Source organism: Artibeus jamaicensis, unplaced genomic scaffold, assembly GCF_021234435.1.
Source record: "Artibeus jamaicensis isolate MK-2021 breed Jamaican fruit bat unplaced genomic scaffold, CSHL_Jam_final contig_723, whole genome shotgun sequence".
Classification (NCBI taxonomy): domain Eukaryota; kingdom Metazoa; phylum Chordata; class Mammalia; order Chiroptera; family Phyllostomidae; genus Artibeus; species Artibeus jamaicensis.
Genome location: NW_026521938.1, coordinates 2,149,556 through 2,167,407, shown reverse-complemented (window position 1 = coordinate 2,167,407; position 17,852 = coordinate 2,149,556). Strand labels below are relative to the sequence as shown.

Sequence of the window (17,852 nt, the reverse complement as noted above, 5' to 3'; positions counted from 1 at the left end):
ATCGGGAATTGAACCTCGATCCTTTGTTTCGCAGGCCCGCACTCAATCCACTGAGCTACTCCAGCCAGGGCGATACATCCACATTTGAGAGGAACATCTATCAGTTTACTCTCGAATGCCCACTACTGGGACATGGGTCACAGTCCATGCATGTACCCTGACTGGGAATCAAACCAGTGACCTTTCAGTTCATATGCTAGCATTCAATCCACTGAGACACAGCAACCAGGGCCAAAAATAATTGTTTTTGCAGATGAAATTCTCCCTGAATTTTCTGAGATAAGATGTATTTTTAACTTCTGTGAGTATTAACTACCTGGACATAGTAGTTTTGTACAAAATTCACATTTTTTGTAAAGGAATGGCTGTGATATTGCCATCCGTGAAGGTTTGGAAAGTGGGCATGTGAACATGAGAAACACATTTTGGATTCTTATATTTCTTCACCTGGCAAGGAAATGATCATTTTATCTGTAAATGTTGTGATGGTTTCTGCATGGGGACTGGGGATTATTTCTGTAAAAGAGTTATGGATTGAGAATTTCTTTTTAAAAAAGATATTACCTATTTATTTATAGACAGAGGGGAAGAAAGGCAGAAAGAGAGGAAGAGAAACATCAATGTGTGGTTGCCTCTCATCCACCCACCACCAGGGATCTGGCCCGCAACCCAGGCGTGTGCCCTGACTAGGAATTGAACTGTCAACCCTTTGGTTTGCAGGCAGGTGCTCAATTCATTGAGGCCCACCAGCCACAGTGGATTCGTAATTTCTAAATAAAGGTAATGGTGTTGAGGAATGGGGTTATACAAGAGTGTTACTAAAATAGCTATATGGGAAAATGATCTATGAAGCCCTAAGACAGGTAAGTCCCAAAGGGTAGTACATAAAGGACACTTAGTTCTAAGAATGACAACTAACTTGAGCTATGGCTCTGCTGGAAATGTGGCTGAATATCTTCTTTCTACAAAGTGTGGGTCTTTTTGACTCCTGAAAATGAAGAAAAATGGTGAGGTGAGAAAGATATAATGAAGTGTGCGCCGAGAAATTTAGAAGAGTTAAAGGGAAGCCATGACATCATGTTTCGTTTCGTCGGTAATCATTTATTAATTATGTCACCTATTTCAGATGCTTCACTTAGGTCTCAGGGAAGCTTTGGCTGATGTAGTTTGATTCCATGGCCAGGTTGCAGGACAAATTGAGTAAAATACCTTGATCCAGTAGGGCTAATAGGCCTTCCGAATCACTGTCAGGTTTTTGCCTTTTGTTAAAGAAGAGGTAAGACCTAACTCTGGACAGCAATGTCCCAGGAATACAGGAAGTAGACGCAGCTCCTCAGTGTGGATAGAGTGCATTGATGGCCACTATAATGCACTAGATGTCCACCAGATTTCAAATGACAGGGTTATCTGTTGAATGCGTGGATGATACTCTTAAAGCTCCACCGGGGCTTGCCACTCTTCTGAGAATGATCTCAAGGCTTTATCGGCATATTCTAGGGCCACTCATTACTTGATATCCTGTGGCTCTGACACTTCCAAGCTGAGCAACTTCTTTAACTGAGCAGAATCCATTTCTGTTTTTCATACCAGCCCCTAAGAATTTCAGAGTCATTGTTTCTGTTATGTTTGGTCCCTTTTGTGCCTCACTCTAAATTGTCTCTGGACTTATGGTCAAGATGGCAGCATAAGTAGATACGGCTTAACTCTTCACACAGTGACATCCAAATTACAACCAAAATATAGGACAACCATCACTCAGAACCATCAGATACTGAGCTAAATGGAAGTCTGGGAACGAGGGAATTAAGGAAACCACATCCCTCCAAACTGGTAGTAGGGGAACGATGAGAAATGGGCTGGACCGCCACCCACATGTAGTAGATAAAAATTCCAGAGACTTATCTTAGGAGCTGGGAGTCCAGCCCCACAGCAGGACCCCATCCAGGGTCCCAGGGCCAGAAGGATAAGTCCCCATAACTTTTGTTTGCAAAAACTAGTGGGGATTCTCTTAGTGCAAGAAAATTGAGCCTCAAGCAGTTCAAGACCCCAGACACAGCTTTCTGGCCATAACGACCTCCTCACAACAGCATTCCTCTCACAAAGGATCACTTTCATCCCTCTTTAGAAGAGGAGGAGAGGAAACAGAAGAAATGTCCAGTGCGGAGCCCCAATTCCTACTTCAAGGATGAAATGCCAAGGATGCTATGAAATGACCACTGCCTTTATCCATGCACAAATGGTAGTTTTGTGTGTTGGCTGCTCCACAATCCTCTGTCAGCCTACAAGAGGAAAAGCAAGGCTCACAGAAGGATGCTCCTTTAGAAGGAAGCAGCACTAAAAGTACCCTGAATCAAGGTGAGTGGGGAACCATTCCTCTAAACACATTTTTGATTAAAAAAACAAAAAGATCCCACACACAGACTCACCTACTTAGACTCATTCTCTCTGCTGCAGCACTGGCATAGCAGCTTGAAAGGCACCATTGATATACAGGGGGACCCTGAAGTGTCTGGCGTTAAGGTCAGTGAGGTAATGGTCCCTTTTCTAAACCCTCCCCCCACACCCTAGAGCAGGCAAGGTGGTGCCATATCTGAGATTCTTGGTCAACATGTCTAACAATTTTTGACCTGCCTTAGCAAGTCCTAGAGACTCCGCCCCACCCACCTTGTGGGCCTTCCTATACTACTTTTCCACATGAATGTCTGGTCTTGTCTTGTGCTTCATGACTCCCTGAATCCTATCAAACAAACAACACCTGGCCACAGTGAGCCCTAGGCCTGGCACTAGCAGAAGCCTACCTAGATCCACAGCATGGCTTTCCCTGGCAATCTCCAAGCCCAGCACAAGTCGTAGCCATCTTGGATTGCTTTATATCTCTGGAAGGGTGGCTGAGGGCAAAAGACAGGTGGGAGCTGACCTTGGCCTGAACCACCTGGGGAGTCCCAGGGACAGAGCACCCATTGGACAGCTACAGACCACATCGGTGCACCACTACCCTGTGCCTGCATAGCTGATCATCCACATATGGCAGAAGTTGGTAGTCAGTAGTCACAGCCAATCCTTGCTTCTCACTGGCCTGGGTAAATCCCTCCTATTGATCTGCCAACAGCAATGATGCCTGACCTACAAGAGGAGTGTATGCTCAGCCCACATGAAGGGTTCACTTCAAGTACCCAGCTTTGGTGATCGGGGAATTTGTGCCTCTGGACTCTACAGGACACCTACTACATTAGGCTACACTACCAAAGTTAAAGCAGCTCTACCTAATACATAGAGACAAACACAGGGAGGCTGCCAAAACAAGGAGACAAAGAAACATTGCCCAAATAAAAGAACAGATCAAACCTCCAGAAACAGCTAAATGAAATGGAGATTAGTAATCAATCAAATGCTGACTTCAAAACTATTTGGATGCTCTAAAAACTTAATGAGGATCTCAGCAGCATTAAAAGGATCTAGTCAGCAATGAAGGATAAAGTAATTGAGATGACAAATTTACAGGGAAACAACGGTTGAGGTGATAAAGCTGAGAACTAAATCAATATGGAAGAGAAGGAACAAAACCAACCAATCAGAATAACAAGAGGAGCCCTGGCTGGTGTAGCTCAGTGGATTGAGCACGGGCCTGCGAACCAGATAATCGCGGTTCGATTCCCAGTCAGGGCACATACCCGGGTTGCAGGCCGGTTCCCTGCAGGCCAGTTCCCAGCAGGGGATGCATGAAAGGCAACCATACATTGATGTTTCTCTCCCTCTCTCCTTCCCTTCCCCTCTAAAGATAAAACAACAACAAAAAAAAAAAGAACAAGAGGAAAAGAATCCAAAGAAAATGAAGGTACTATAAGCAGTCTCTGGGAAAACTTAAGCAGATCCACCATTCACATCACAGGGGTGTCAGAAGGAAAAGAGAAAAAACAAGAAGTTGGAAATCTATTTTTAAAAATAGTGAAAGAACCCCCCCCCCCGCCAATTTCATGAAGTAAATACACATGCAATTCCAGGAAGCACAGAGTCTCAAACAACATGGATGAAAAGATGCCCATTTCAAGATACATCATAATCAAGACTTCCACCAAGATGGAGGCATAGGTGGAGACGCCGTGCTTCCTCACACAACGAAGTTTAGAGACAACTAAATATTAGCAACAGAAAACACAGCCAGAACACAGAAAATTGAACTTTTCGGAAGTCTGATAACAACAAATTCTTCAGCCTGACCGGTAAGAGGGGCGAAACCAGCAGCTGGAGGAGCGGGGTAGCACCGGAAAACTCGGTCAGACGGACTCAGGCGCGCAGAATCCAGGCGCAGGGTTGGACCTGGTGGGCAACTCAGCAAGCGACCTTGGGGAAACAGCGAGGGAGCAGGGCTGTGGGTTGACTGTGGTGGCGCATTCGTGTGTGGATAGACAAGCGAGGGAGTGGGCGATTGGATGAGAGCCAGCAGCCCCATTGGCTAGCGGCAGCAGAGGGCGCCGCCATTTCCCGGCTCTGAGCACGCCCCCACATATGGCGTCACAACCCAGCGACCTGGGAGTCCAAGGCTCCTCGTACTTAATGAGCGCGAACAGACCAAAAATGGCTCAAGAAGATCTCAAAGCCCCAGAGCCGATAAATCTAAGCGATGAAGAAATAGCAAAACTCTCAGACGCACAGTTTAAAACACTGGTTGATTATAGCCACAAATTAGACAAACATATGAAGGTGAAACTAATTGAAATGAATGGAATTGCACAGGAAACCAATAGAGATAAAAGGAAACTGGGACTCAAATCAATGGAGTGGACCAGAAGAAAGCAAATAATGGCCAAACAGAAAAGAGCGAAGAAGCAAGAATTCAAAAAAAAAAAAAATGAGAGTCTTAGGAACCTCCAGGACATCTTTAAACGCTCCAACATTTGAATTATAGGGGTACCAGAAGGGGGAAGGAACAGCCACCAATGGAAAACTTATTTGAACAAATAATAAAGGAGAATTTCCCCAATCTGGCAAAGGAAATAGACTTCCAGGAAGCTCAGAGAGTCCCAGAGAAGTTGGACCCAAGAAGAAACACACCAAGGCACATCATCATTACATTAGCAAGATTAAAATGAAGGAGAGAATCCTAGAAGCAGCAAGAGATAAGGGGACAGTCACCTACAAAGGAGTCCCCATCAGAATGTCAGCTGATTTCTCAAAAGAGACCTTACAGACAAGAAGGGGCTGGAAAGAGGTATTCCAAGTCATGAAATCCAAAGACCTACAACCAAGATTGCTCTATCCAGCAAAACTTTCATTTAGAATGGAAGGACAGATAAAGTGCTTCTCAGATAAGATCAAATTCAAGGAGTTCATCATCACCAAGCCCTTATTATATGAAATGTTAAAGGGACTTACCTAAGAAAAAGAAGTTAAAAAAACATGAACAGTGAAAGGGCAGCAAACTCACAGTTATTAACAACCACACCTAAAACAAAAGCAAACTAAAAGGACAGCTAGATCAGGAGTGGAAACATAGAAATGAAGATCTCAAGGAGGGTTAGCAACAAAGGAGTGGGAGGAGAAGGGGGGAGAAGGTACAGAAAATAAGTAGCATAGACAGTTGATAGAAAATAGATGGGGGGGGCAAGAATAGCATGGGAAATATAGAATCTAAAGAACTTGAGACACATGGTCATAAACTAAAGAGGGGGTAATGGTGGGGATGGGGGGCAGGGTGGAGGGGAATGAAGGGGGGAATAGAACTACTGTAATGGCATAATCAATAAAAATAAATAAATTTAAAAAAGATACATCATAATCAAAATGCTGAAGATTAACCCTAGCTGTTATGGGTCAGTGGGTTGAGTGTCAGCCTGCAAAGAAGAAGGTTGCGAGTTTGATTCCTAGTCAGAGCATATGCCTGGGTTGTGGGCCAGGTCTCCTGTTTAAGGCAGTGAGAGGCAATGGATTGCTGTATCTCTTGCGCATCGATGTTTTTCTTCTTCTCTTCCTCTCTTCTTCCCTTCCCCTCTCTCTATAAAGAAATAAATAAAATGTTTGGAAAAAGGAGGGGTTTGGAAATGGAAGTTTAAGATGCTGGCAACACTACATTATGCCATTGAGTTTCTATTATGTTTCATCATCTGAAGTAAAGAAGGTAGATCACCTCACAGAAGAGGAAGCTTAAAGCCAAGAAGAAAACAATAAAATGCCATAGTGTAAAGGTAAATAGAGAATCTAAAAGCAGAAGAAGAAAAGTTAGTTACCTACAGAGAATTCCCACAAGATCGTCAGGTGATTTCTCAAAAGAAATTGCAGGTTATTAAGGGATTGGCAAGCAATATTGAAAGAGCCCTGTCTGGAGTGGCTCTGTAGATTGAGTGAAGGCCTAGACACCAAAGGGTCCCTGGTTCGTTTTTCAGTCAGGGCACATGATAAGCTTTTTGGCCAGATCCCCAGTAGGTATTGTATGTATATTGTTATTTTTAACCTAGTGTTACTGTATATTTAATATACCACAGGATGTACTGCAGACCAAGCCAATTAGTGTCACTAGCTTTATCAGTATATTGAGTTGGTAGGTTTGGAACTTTATAGGCACTTTCTGGGCTGATTTCCTATAATTGCATGTCTTTGATGTCATTGACATGTGCTCCATTATTTGTAACAATGTAAAATTCAAGTAGGAGGCATCAGATCCAATCAGTGAAGATTCTAGTCACACCGCTGCCCAGGAAGAGCTAAGACTTCTGGCTGCACTAGGCACAGGTTCACTTGAACATTAGTGTATTATTTATTACATTTAATTTGCCATGTGGGTCCTCCTGATACAGGATAGAGAGCATTAGGGACTAGAGCAACATCCACCTGATGGAGCACATGCCCCGTAGTCTGAATCAAAGGCGTAGCAGGCACTTCCTCGCCTAAGAAATATTGTCCACAGGGGTGGGTATGAGCAGATTTAGTATTGTTAGGGTATTCTTGGGGTGTAAATCTGCCAATCCACTCCTTGAGGCAGCTGGGGAAATACAAGATCCCATTCTTGGAATATACACCTTAAATTACCCAGAAGGCAAGTGTGGAATATCAAGGCTGGGTTAATAACGACTCGTGAAAGGCATTTCCACTGGGGCCATATTGTAGGGCATTCTTCCACCTGTCTCCTGGCGGGAATGCCTGTCCTCTCACGTTTCGTTATTACAGGATCAGGGTCTCGTGGTCGCAGGATGGAAAGGAGAAGGTGCCAGTGTGCTGCTCCCCACAGAAGCTGTGAGGCCAAGTATGTTGCTCGGGTGTCCAGAGTCAGGGTTGGGACAGTGACCCCAATACCAGGTGTACCCTCCTCGCCTGCCGCTCCCACCACTTCCCTGCCACAGTCTGATGGCAGCTGACACCCTGAGGCGTGTGGCTGAGGTGAGTGTGGATCCCTGGGCCTTCCCTCCTCAGCCCACCCAGCCCTGCAGTCCAGGTACAGGGCACCCATCACATCCTGCAGGCCTGGCCCCAGCATCTGGGATCTTAGGTGCTTGTGGGTGACACATGGTGTTATAGGACTGGCGAGGGTAAGCGGCTCTGGTGTCACCTTCTAAACACCTGCAGGTGTCCTTGACCTGGATAAACCCACAAATCTGGTCTGGGCCTTACATCTGGTTTCAATAGTCTGAAGCAGAGTCATGTCATAACTGGGCATAGGGGTTGCACCTTCATTCTGAGGGTCCTGGGAGCCTGGGATGGTCATGAATCGAGAGAGACAGAGGGTGTGTCATGGTTTTCAAAGCTGTTTAGATCCTGCTGAGATAGAAAACCAACAGGACTGGGGTGATGAGGACAGTAAGGCACAGGAAGAGGAGCCCTTGGTCAAGGTCTCAGAGCTGATAAGAGGCTGCACTGAGGAGACATTTGGCCAGAGGTCACCAGACTCCAGGGCTGGGTTGAAATACAGCTGAGACCTGTTTACTTGCAGCTGTTAGGATGCTTGATTGCTTTTTCCCACAGGTACAGAAGTTGAAAATCATTATCAAACCAGACCAAGAAGGACAGTGTCCCAGTCCCTACCTGGTGGTGACATTACCATATAGTGTCTAAAGACACTTCCCTTGGTAATTTTCCAACTTTCAAATGAGGAGACCCTGGGATACCCCAATCCTGAGTGCAGGTCATGGGTAATGGAAGGTGCTCCCATTTCTAGTGTGAACGTAAGAGACATTCAAACTGTAGAGACTTTTTGAAATGTTTATCTGAGCAAAACTGATGACAGTTTCCAGGGAAAAAATCTCAGCGGAGTGTGAAAATGCTTTGGGAAATGGCAGTTTTACCACTTATTTTATACATCAGAATAAAAAAGGTAGATATAGAAGTTTGGAAGTTGAAGTCATTGGGGGGATGGGTTAGTGAGGTGGGAAAAAACAAAGCAGGAAAATTCCTGATATTAAATAAAAGGTAAAGATGAATCGACACATGTTGTTTCACATTACTGGGTATAAGATAGTTATTTTTTAATGAATTAACGTAACAATAACACTGAGGGGGGTTTTGGTCTCTGCTGTCATGCAGTGTTTATGCCCTGAGGGGTAAGAAAATAGGAAATTATTGTGTCATTCCAAAGGTATGTTAACAAAGGCACCAAAATGCAAAGATGAACTCAGTTAAGGTAAAAATTCACCTTCCTCAGGGAAGATAGAAGTCTAGGTCATGACTGCTTGCCATGACTTGTTTTTAGTTATAAAGTTTTCATTTTCGACCATATATAGTGGTCTTTTCTGTCTCTCAGTTTGTAAGGACATTATGGGGGACTCCTCTAGACTGGTCAGGGTTTAATGTGCTCCTACCCTATTTTTTTTGGTCCACACAGGTAAGTCAGTGTAAGCATTTGAGGGAAGTTATTTGGGAAGGGACACCTCTACCTGCAAATGTTTGGAGATGCCACCGAGCTGGGAATAAGTACCTCGGGTAGACTTTGTGTTAAACACAAGGCACAAGGGGGAATCAGACTTGTAAAGTGGCCAGTTGATAATTTGGATATCTATTAGGGAGATAATGGGGTATTTGCATAAGAGAAAGGAGTTGGTCTCTCCTGGATTTAATAGGCTCCATCTGGCTGCCTAGTGGGAAACAGAGTGTGGGGGTTAATGGAGGAGGCAGGGGGCCCTGGACCTGGAGAGTTCTGTGATCCAGAGGAGAGCTGATGGATCCGAGCTAGGTCTCAGAGGTAAAAGAAAAGGTTGAATTCTCGATCCATCCTTTAATATTTTTATTGTATTTTTTCTCATTACCATTTATCTTCTCATACCTTCTTCCACCTCCATCATCCCCCTCCCATTTACATTTTTAAAGAAGTATATTTTAAGATTTTGCAGTTGCAGGAAGAAAGGAAAGGGTTCAAAACCACCCCAGCATTGTTTTTTATAGATTTTATTTCTTTATCTTTAGAGGGGAAGAGAAGGAGAGAGGGAGAGAAATGTCAATGTATGGTTGTGTCTCATGGGTCCCCTGCTGGGAACTGGACTGCAACCCAGGCATGTGCCCTGACTGGGAATCGAACCACAATTCTTTGGTTCGCAGGCTGGTGCTCAATCCACTGAGCTACACCAGCCAGGGCACCACCCCAGCATTTTTGGTCCTAGCAGCTGAAGCAGGGGAAGCTCCATCCACTGGGTTGGGAAAGATGGAGGTAGGTTAATTCTCTTGGGGAATATCAGAGGGTTCTTTTGGTTAACACTTATCAGTTACAAACAGCAGTGAGTGGAAACATCTGGTGAGCAGCTCACATGGGTCTGAGTCTGTGGAAGGGTTAACGATGGGGTCATGCAAAAGTGGAGTCTCTTTTATGCAGGAGAGTGAAGGGGGCAGAGCTGAGGGAGTGAACCTGGGTGTGAAGCTATGAAGCAGGGAGAGATCACACTGTGGTGTTATAGCTAGAGGAAGTGTGGGCTGATGGACCTGGGTTCTTGGTGTTTGGATTTAAGGGTGAAGCCTAAGCCCATTTATGGCTGGGTTTGGAGGCCTGATCTGGGAGACTCAGTGGAATTGTTTAGCAGGAAGAATGTGGCTCTGCAGCAGGGCCCTGAGTTTAGATGGCATTTATCTGCCCCACTTCCTCTCATCCTGCCTCCTTTGCTGAGGACAGCATAAGAGATGAATGAGACTGTGATGAGACTGCAGGCAGACCAACTGTTGCTGTCTTCCCTGAAGTGGGGTGTCCTGTAAGAGATTCACTGTGGGGAAGAGTAGGATTTGAGGTCTTAGACTGTTCCAGATTCATTTGTATTAATTCTGATAGGTTTTTGTGACCTTTGAGGACATCGCTGTATATCTGTCCAAGACAGAATGGCTCCTTCTGGATGAGGCTCAGAGACACATGTTTCTCAGTGTCTTGCTGGAGAACTGTGCTCTTATATCATCGCTGGGTAAGACATCGACTCTCCCTGTGCACTTTTCTTTGCCTTGCCTGCACACCCCTTCCTCAGGGTTGCAGTTTGCTTCTTGTATCCTAAGCTATAAGGGTCCTGACCAGTCATGTACCCAGGGAGAGATGGACAGCAGCATCTGGTGTTAGGCTGGCCCCTGACCATGTCTGCAGGGGTGTGTTTTTTTGTTGTTCATTGTCCCAAATATTAATAAACTAACTCACGGTTTAAAAAAAAAAAAGACCCTTCATTTCGCCAGTGACCTGGACTAGGCTTTGCATGTCCCCCGTGCCCTTCACTCCTCAGGGGTTGCTCCGTCCTCCCATGTGGACTGCGGGCACTGTTCACTTCCCCAGGGTTCTGGGTGGATCCTGGTCTTGGCAGGGCCGGTTTGCTTGCACCGCCCCCTGCTCTCCCTGCCGCCCCCATACCTGCTGCACAGAACCCTCACAGGGAAGGATTCGCCCTCAGTAGTATTGCCAGAAGCCAAATAGATATCACATTGATTGGTGAGAAAAAGCATTTTTTATGTTCTCCAACATTTCTACAAGTGTTATATTTTCTGTGCTCTCTGCAAAGTATTTGTATGGATTGTTAGAGAAAGAAGGGAGGGAGAAGGGGAACTATTAATACGAGAGAGTAGCATTGATCAGTTTCTTCGTGTATGTGTATTTAATGGGATCTAACCGGCAACCTATGTTTGTGCCCTGCCCAAGAATCAAGCCCACAACCTTTTGGTGTATGGGACAGTGCTCCAACTGAGCCACTTGGCTGGGGTGGATAAAATGCTGTGCCTATATTTATCAACTCTGTTTTCTCTACAGTATTTTCAAACTTTAATAATTCCTTATTGCTTTCAAAATGAATGACTTACCCATTGTTGGAAGGCTCATATCCAAGTTGTCTAGTAGTGTTGGGTTGCGTTTTCCCCTTTCAGATCTCATATTGTTTGCTTATGCACTAGGTGCTCTATTGTTGGGCATATAGTATTTACAGTTGTTATCATCCCTGCTCTCTTTGGTGTTATTTGGTGTTATGTAAAAAACATAGACGGTTTCTCACGTCTCTTTATTTTCAGCTCATTTGTGTCCATAAAGATTTACTGAGTCTGGTAGAAGCAGCATATGTTGTGTCTTGGGGACTTTTGTTTTCTTTCTGGAGCACAAGCTTCAATTTATTTATTTATTCATGTATTTATTTACTCTATTATTTTTCTTTTTAAGTACAGTCGACATACATTATATTAGTTTCATAATTATACATTATATAACTAAGTGATCATCTCCATACATTCGATTCCATGTGGCGCCATACGTGATCGGTGATGTTATTGACTCTACTGTACGCTCATCCAAATGAGCGTTCTGAAATTGTCCGTCTGTACTTTATAATCCCTTCGCCTTTTTCATCCATCATGAGAATTTTTATAAGTGTTTATTGAGCCAAACTGATGACGATGAACAGGACACAAGATCTCAAATGCTTTTGTGTCTTGTGTTTTTATCCCTTCACCCACTCATATCTTTGATTGGAGAATTTCTGGAAGAACCTACTGTCGCCACCTTGTCATGTTTTCTGCCTCTTTTGTAGTTCCTTTTGTCTTCCCATTTTTGCTGTATTTTTTTCTTTTTCCTCTTATTTTCTTTTTTAAAAGATTTTATTTACTTATTTTTAGAGAGAGGGAAATGGAGGGAGTAAGAGAGGGAGGAACTTCAATGTGTGATTGCCTCTTGTGTGCTCCAAACTGGGGACCTGGTTGCACAACCCAGGCATGCACCCCAACTGGTAATTAAACCCGTGACCCTTTGGTTTGCAGGTCGGCACTCAATTCACTGAGCCACACCAGTCAGTTCTTTTTTGTTGTTTTTGAGATTTGATTCCTTTCTCTTTTGTGCATCCATTTTGCAGGATTGTGGTTGTGGTTTGTTTTTTTATTAGACTTAGATAAAATTCATTTTCTTAACAGTTCGTCATAACCTGAAAGCAGCTTCACTGGATTCAAAATATTTTACCCTGTGACTCGCTGCCACACTACCCTTCACATGTTTTTTCCCCCTTTACATGTTTTGATTTCATAGTTTACCTCTTTCTATATTGTGTACCTATTCACAAATATTGTCACCATTGTTCTTAATCTACTTTATTCGTCCTGTACAATAGAGTTCAATAAAGTGCGTCCATCTGTCTTAGTATTGTGACCCTGATGACACCCTGGCTTTACCAGACAGTTTTACATTTTCCCACCATTTCCTGCTTCTATGTATACATTTATGTCAGCTCGGAGATCTTTTTTTTCTGGCATTTGTAGTAAGTCAGGATGAGTGGAAATTAACGTCTTCATCTTTTGTGTCTGGAAAAGTTTTTTTGCTTGTTAAAGTGAGGATGAGGTTTTGGGAATAAAGCATTGTGCTTCGCAGAGATTTTCTTTTAGTGTTTTCAGTATATCATATTAACATTCTCCAAGTCTGCAAGGTTTCTTCAGAGAAAAATATTGCTGGCTTATGGGAGTGTTGTCCTTAACATGAGGAGTTTCCATTGTTGTCTGTGGTCTTTCAAAATGTTTTTCTCTTTTTATTTTTGACACTTTTATTATAATATGTTGTGCTAAAATCCTGTTTGCGTTGAATGTGTACGGGGACCTGGGAGGATGTTAAATGTGGCTGTTCAATTTTTCATATTTTGAAGTCAGTCTGTAGTTCATTTTTTAAAACCAATTTTGTATGCTTCTCTTTCTCCTCATGTTTATCTCTCATTTTCTCCTTTTGGCCCCTCCTTGGGACTCCCATAATGCGAATACACTTTATCTTTATGGTGTTCCAAAATTCACCAGTGCTGCCCTACATTTTTTTTTTTACCTGGAAGATTTTAAATCACTTGCCTCTGAGGTGGTATCCTTGTCTGCTTTTGAAACTCTTTTGCATTTTTTATTTTATTCATTGTATTCTCCAACTTCAGATTTCTTTTTCATCCTTTTTGTGATTTCTGTGTCACCGATCCCCATGATTTGTTCCCATGTTTGTCTGCTCATTATGTTGAGTTCCAAGTGCATTTGTCTGTACCTGACTGAAATTTTATAAATAATTATTAGAATTATTTTTGTCAATTTATATACCTCCATCATTTGGCTTAATTCACTTTAACATTGTGATGTTTCTTTTGTGAGTTTTTTCATAATTCCCTTTGAGTTAGTGTTGATGTCTGGTATTTGATGAAGCAGTTACTTTTTTGGATTTCTGGACCCAGTTCTGTTTAGAGTAGTTTTATCTGCATGTGCATACAAGGGGGCTTCCTAGGTGGTGCATTGTGTTTTGGGCTGATGAGAAGTTTCATTTCCCATTCTTCTTGCTGCCCCATGACCAAGGTCAGCGTTGTGAAGGTTGAAGGGGTCCTCAGTGGCAGGGCTGCGGTTTTCCAAATATTTAGCGATCTCTTGGAGGCTTGTAACACAAAACAGGCCAGTAGAGTCAATGGTAGCACATATTGCAGTGTGTCTCCCAGAAGCTCTTACCCATGTCTTTTGAATCTAAACCTGTTCACTGAGCCAGTCTTTCCTGCTATCGTTTTGTGCAGTTCCTTGTATTAGGTTCCACCTTGTAGCTCCTTGAAATACCTGGTCTCTTAACCCTCTTTCCCTTTTGTGAAGGGATGCTGTTTAACATGGATAATTGTCTAATTATTCTTGAAGGGGGTTGAATATTTGTATTTCTTATTCTGCCACCTTGCTGTGGCCACTGATGTAGATATTTTTATTTTGATTTTTTTGGTGCAGAGTTGGTCTAAAGCAGTGTTGGTTATTCACCTCTTCTGCTTTCTCTTTGGAGTTGCATCATCAGTTTTCCACCTGATAGCTCCAAGAGGAGGGGCAGGAACAGTTCTTTGCGTATTACAAGAGGGACAGGTATCCAGCCTTGACAGGTAGTGTCACAAAGGGTAGTGTCGCTTCGTGAATGGCAGTTGGGGAAAATTTGATTCCAAGTCTTGGTTAAAACATAATGAGGAATATGTTCTCTTTAACTGCAGTTGCTCACCATTGCCAATGGCCACACTTTAATGCACTTGTCCTTTCCCAGTGTTGGCACATTTCCAGTTTGTTACTTGTAATAATTTCCCTTCACACTTTTGATTTCCAACCATGGGTAATCTCTGCCTCTCTAACCTCTACACCACAACCCTTTCTCTGAGGAGTGATTTTGGTGCGCTCTCCCATTTTGATCAATGCCTGTTGCACCTTGAAGTGTGCTCATATTTCTATACAAAACTAAGACAGCATCTGCTGTGCTGTGGTTGATTTTCATGGTTTGTGGCATATTCATGTCCTCTACACAGCCTTGAAACAGAACTAGGAAGAGTTTTACAGGCCCATATGACAGGAATAACTTCTGAAGCCAGCTTCTCTTCCTTAGGTTCCTCTGTATCTTGGTGTCCTTCAGTTAATGAGTTCCCCACATTATAGCCCTGAGGGGCTTTCCTTGAGACTCTGATTTGTGTTGGAAATCATCATATAAAATCATGCCAGATGTAACTAATGCAAATCAGTCATGAGGAAACCTACTCCCTATAGTTCAGTATGTACTTTACTAGCGTTTGTTTTCCTTCAGGTTGTTGCTGTGGAACAGAGGATGGGGAGGCACCCATTGAAGAGAATGTTAATGTAAGAGGCTCAAGGGCTATGAATCTGAAGTCAGCACTGTCTTCCCAGAAGAACCACCCCTGTGAGAGTTGTGGGTGTGTCTTGAGACATATTTTCTTGTCCATTGACCAGCAGGGAACCCAACAGGGCCCAACACTGCTGAGGTGTGGGGCATGTGCAAAACCATTCTATTTCAGTGCACAGAGTCACCAGCACCAGGAGCAGGACACGACAAAGAATTGTTTCATCAGCAGTGTGGACAGGGTCTCGCTTGCAAAGAGCTGCAATTCCCATGTGTTGTGGAAGGCTTGTAGCTCTTATCAGGATGGAAAATGCTTGCTTATCAGTTCTGGACATCACGAGCCACTGGATGCTTATGCCATGCACAGGACAAAGGACATCTCTAAGTCTGGAATGACTTTTCAAACTACAAAATATTACACGGCAGGAGAATGCTATAAAGCCATTGGCTGTGATGACACACTCATTGAGGACCTGAGCCTCCTTACTGGAAGACAGTGTTTTTTGTGTTGTGAATGTGGGAAGTCTTTTACCAGGATTTCTGCCCTCCATGTACATAAGAGAGTTCATACTGGAGAAAGGCCTTATAGGTGTGGAGAATGTGGGAAATCTTTCAGTGGTAGCTCTGGTCTTGGTTATCATAAGAAAGTTCACACAGGAGAAAGGCCTTATAAGTGCGGAGAATGTGGGAAATCTTTCAGTAGTAGTTCAGGTCTTGGTCATCATCAGAAAGTTCACACTGGAGAAAGACCTTATGAGTGCACCGAATGTGGGAAATCGTTTAAGCGAAAAGATTCCTTTAATTCTCATCAGAGAGTTCACACCGGAGAAAGGCCTTACAAGTGTGGTGAATGTGGGAAATCTTTCAGTAGTAGTTCAGGTCTTGGTCATCATCAGAAAGTTCACACTGGAGAAAGGCCTTATGAGTGCACCGAATGTGGGAAATCATTTAAGCAAAAAGATTCCCTTAATTCTCATCAGAGAATTCACAGTGGAGAAAGGCCTTATAAGTGTGGTGATTGTAGTAGATCTTTTAGCCGTAGCTGTGACCTCCGTAAACATCACAGAGTTCACACAGGTGAAAGGCCTTATGAGTGCAGTGAATGTGGGAAATCTTTTACCCGTAGCTCTTCCCTCCGTATTCATCACAGAGTCCACACAGGAGAACGACCATACAGTTGCAGCAAATGTGGGAAATGTTTTACCCATAGCTTTCTCCTTCGTCGTCATCAGAAGGTTCACACTGAAGAAAGCCCTTATAAGTGTGGTGAATGTGGAAAATCTTTTACCAGTGGCTCTGACCTTTGTGTACATCACAGAGTACACACTAGGGAAAGGCCTTATGAGTGCAGTGAACATGCAAAATCTTGTAGCAGTAGCTCTGCCCTTCATTTTCATCAAGGCGTTCACACTGGATAAAGCACTGATTACTGCACTAAATGGGGAAATCTTTTATGTGTACCAGTTTCCTCAATTACCATCACAGAGTTCTCACCAAAGAAATGCTTATGAATGTGGTGAAAGTGGAAAATCTTTTATCTGTTACATTACCTATCATGTTATCAGAGACTACACACAGCAGCAAAGTTTTATGTCCGCAGGGAATGTGGGACATGTTTAATCAGTAATCTTCATTTTCCCTGGAGACTGCACATTGGAGTAAGGCCTCATGAATGCAGTGAAACTGGAAATCCTTTTTCCGTAGCAGTCCCCTCCGTTGTCATTGGAGAGTCACCCTGGAGAATGGCCTTATGCCTGCAGTGAATCTGGGAAATGTTTTTCTTACATCAGTGACTTCCACGAGTACGAATAAACTCTATTCATACTGTCAAATATGCAGTTTGTCAACAAAGTTGAGTTTATTCTGTTGAAATGCAATTTGAGTGATGAAAGTATGAGAAATGTTTGAACTGTAGCCATTCTCTTCACTGTCACTAGGGAATTTACAATGTCTAAATTCTTATAAGTTAAAGAAATTGGGAAATCTTTTATTATGTATCCATTGCCTTTGTTATCTTCTGAGAATTCACACAGGTAAAATCTTTTCATATACAGGCAACATGAGAATTTTTCCTGTAGCATAATCCTCGATTATATTCCTGGTTTCACTCTGGAGAATGTCCTTATGAGGGAAAGTGGGAAAATGTTTTTTGATTGCTTATCAGAGTTTACATAGGAGATAGGCCTTATGATGACGTGTAATGTAGGAAATATTTTACCTCATTTCCATAGGCATGTTAATCATAGTTCACAGTGGCGAAAGGATTCAAGAACGAAGCAAACTAGGGAAATCTTTAGCCATAAGATGTTGGACAGTTCTCACTCTGTAAAAGGGTATTTTTTAGGAAATGTTTATTTGTTATCTTCATAGTAATGACACTAAGGAAAACTTTCCGAAAATGTCTGAGTTTAATTTTATGTATTCACACTGTGGAGATGTCTCAGAAGTGTAATGTTTACATTTTGACGTTAACTAACAAAGTACATTCTAAACTAATCGTGCCTTGATGTATTCCTACTTAGAGTGTATGAGGGTTGCATTCTTCCACTCTAACAAAGTCTTGATTTGTTTATTTTTTATAATTTTAGCTCTGTTCATATATTTGGCATGCTGTTTTCGTTGTTCTAGTTGCATTTCTGTAATGATTTATGATGTGTCTTTTTCAGGAGTGTATGTAAATTGGATATGTTTTTTAATACATTCTATGCTCACATACTTTACCTATTCTTTTATAATTTAGGGCTACTCTCCTTAGAAAATAAGAGAATGAAACAACAAAGATCTATGCTGTAGTGTCACCCATTTTAATTCCTTGAATAATAAATTTTGTTTTATG

The 17,852-nt window shown here is 42.7% G+C and overlaps 3 protein-coding genes across 4 annotated transcripts in view; all 3 read left to right on the top strand.

Annotated features, from left to right (window-relative positions):
• The window catches only part of LOC119051584 (zinc finger protein 501-like), a 49,128-nt gene that overhangs the window by 8,620 nt on the left and 22,656 nt on the right, over positions 1-17,852 (top strand). The window contains exons 2-3 of one of the 2 annotated variants that reach the window (XM_053672104.1): positions 7,162-8,057; positions 10,238-10,364. The exons of the other annotated variant lie outside the window; for it this stretch is intronic. The gene's annotated coding sequence lies outside the window, so the exon portion shown is untranslated. The remainder of the gene's footprint in view (positions 1-7,161; positions 8,058-10,237; positions 10,365-17,852) is intronic. 2 annotated transcript variants of the gene reach the window in all.
• Positions 1-17,852, top strand: part of LOC128625744 (zinc finger protein 501-like) — a 26,404-nt gene extending 8,552 nt beyond the window's left edge. The window contains exon 3 of the mRNA XM_053672108.1: positions 14,963-17,852. Coding sequence (XP_053528083.1) covers positions 15,034-16,434 — 1,401 coding nt within the window. The 5' untranslated portion in view covers positions 14,963-15,033 and the 3' untranslated portion in view covers positions 16,435-17,852. The remainder of the gene's footprint in view (positions 1-14,962) is intronic.
• LOC119051585 (40S ribosomal protein S27-like) lies at positions 15-5,611 on the top strand. The gene has a single exon (XM_037148425.2). The coding sequence runs from the start codon at positions 2,186-2,188 to the stop codon at positions 2,336-2,338; it is 153 nt and encodes a 50-aa protein (XP_037004320.2). The 5' UTR covers positions 15-2,185; the 3' UTR covers positions 2,339-5,611.

Excerpts from the sequence above, each read along its gene's own strand:
- LOC119051585 (XM_037148425.2), top strand. The coding sequence starts at position 2,186 with ATGAAATGCCAAGGATGCTATGAAATGACCACTGCCTTTATCCATGCA.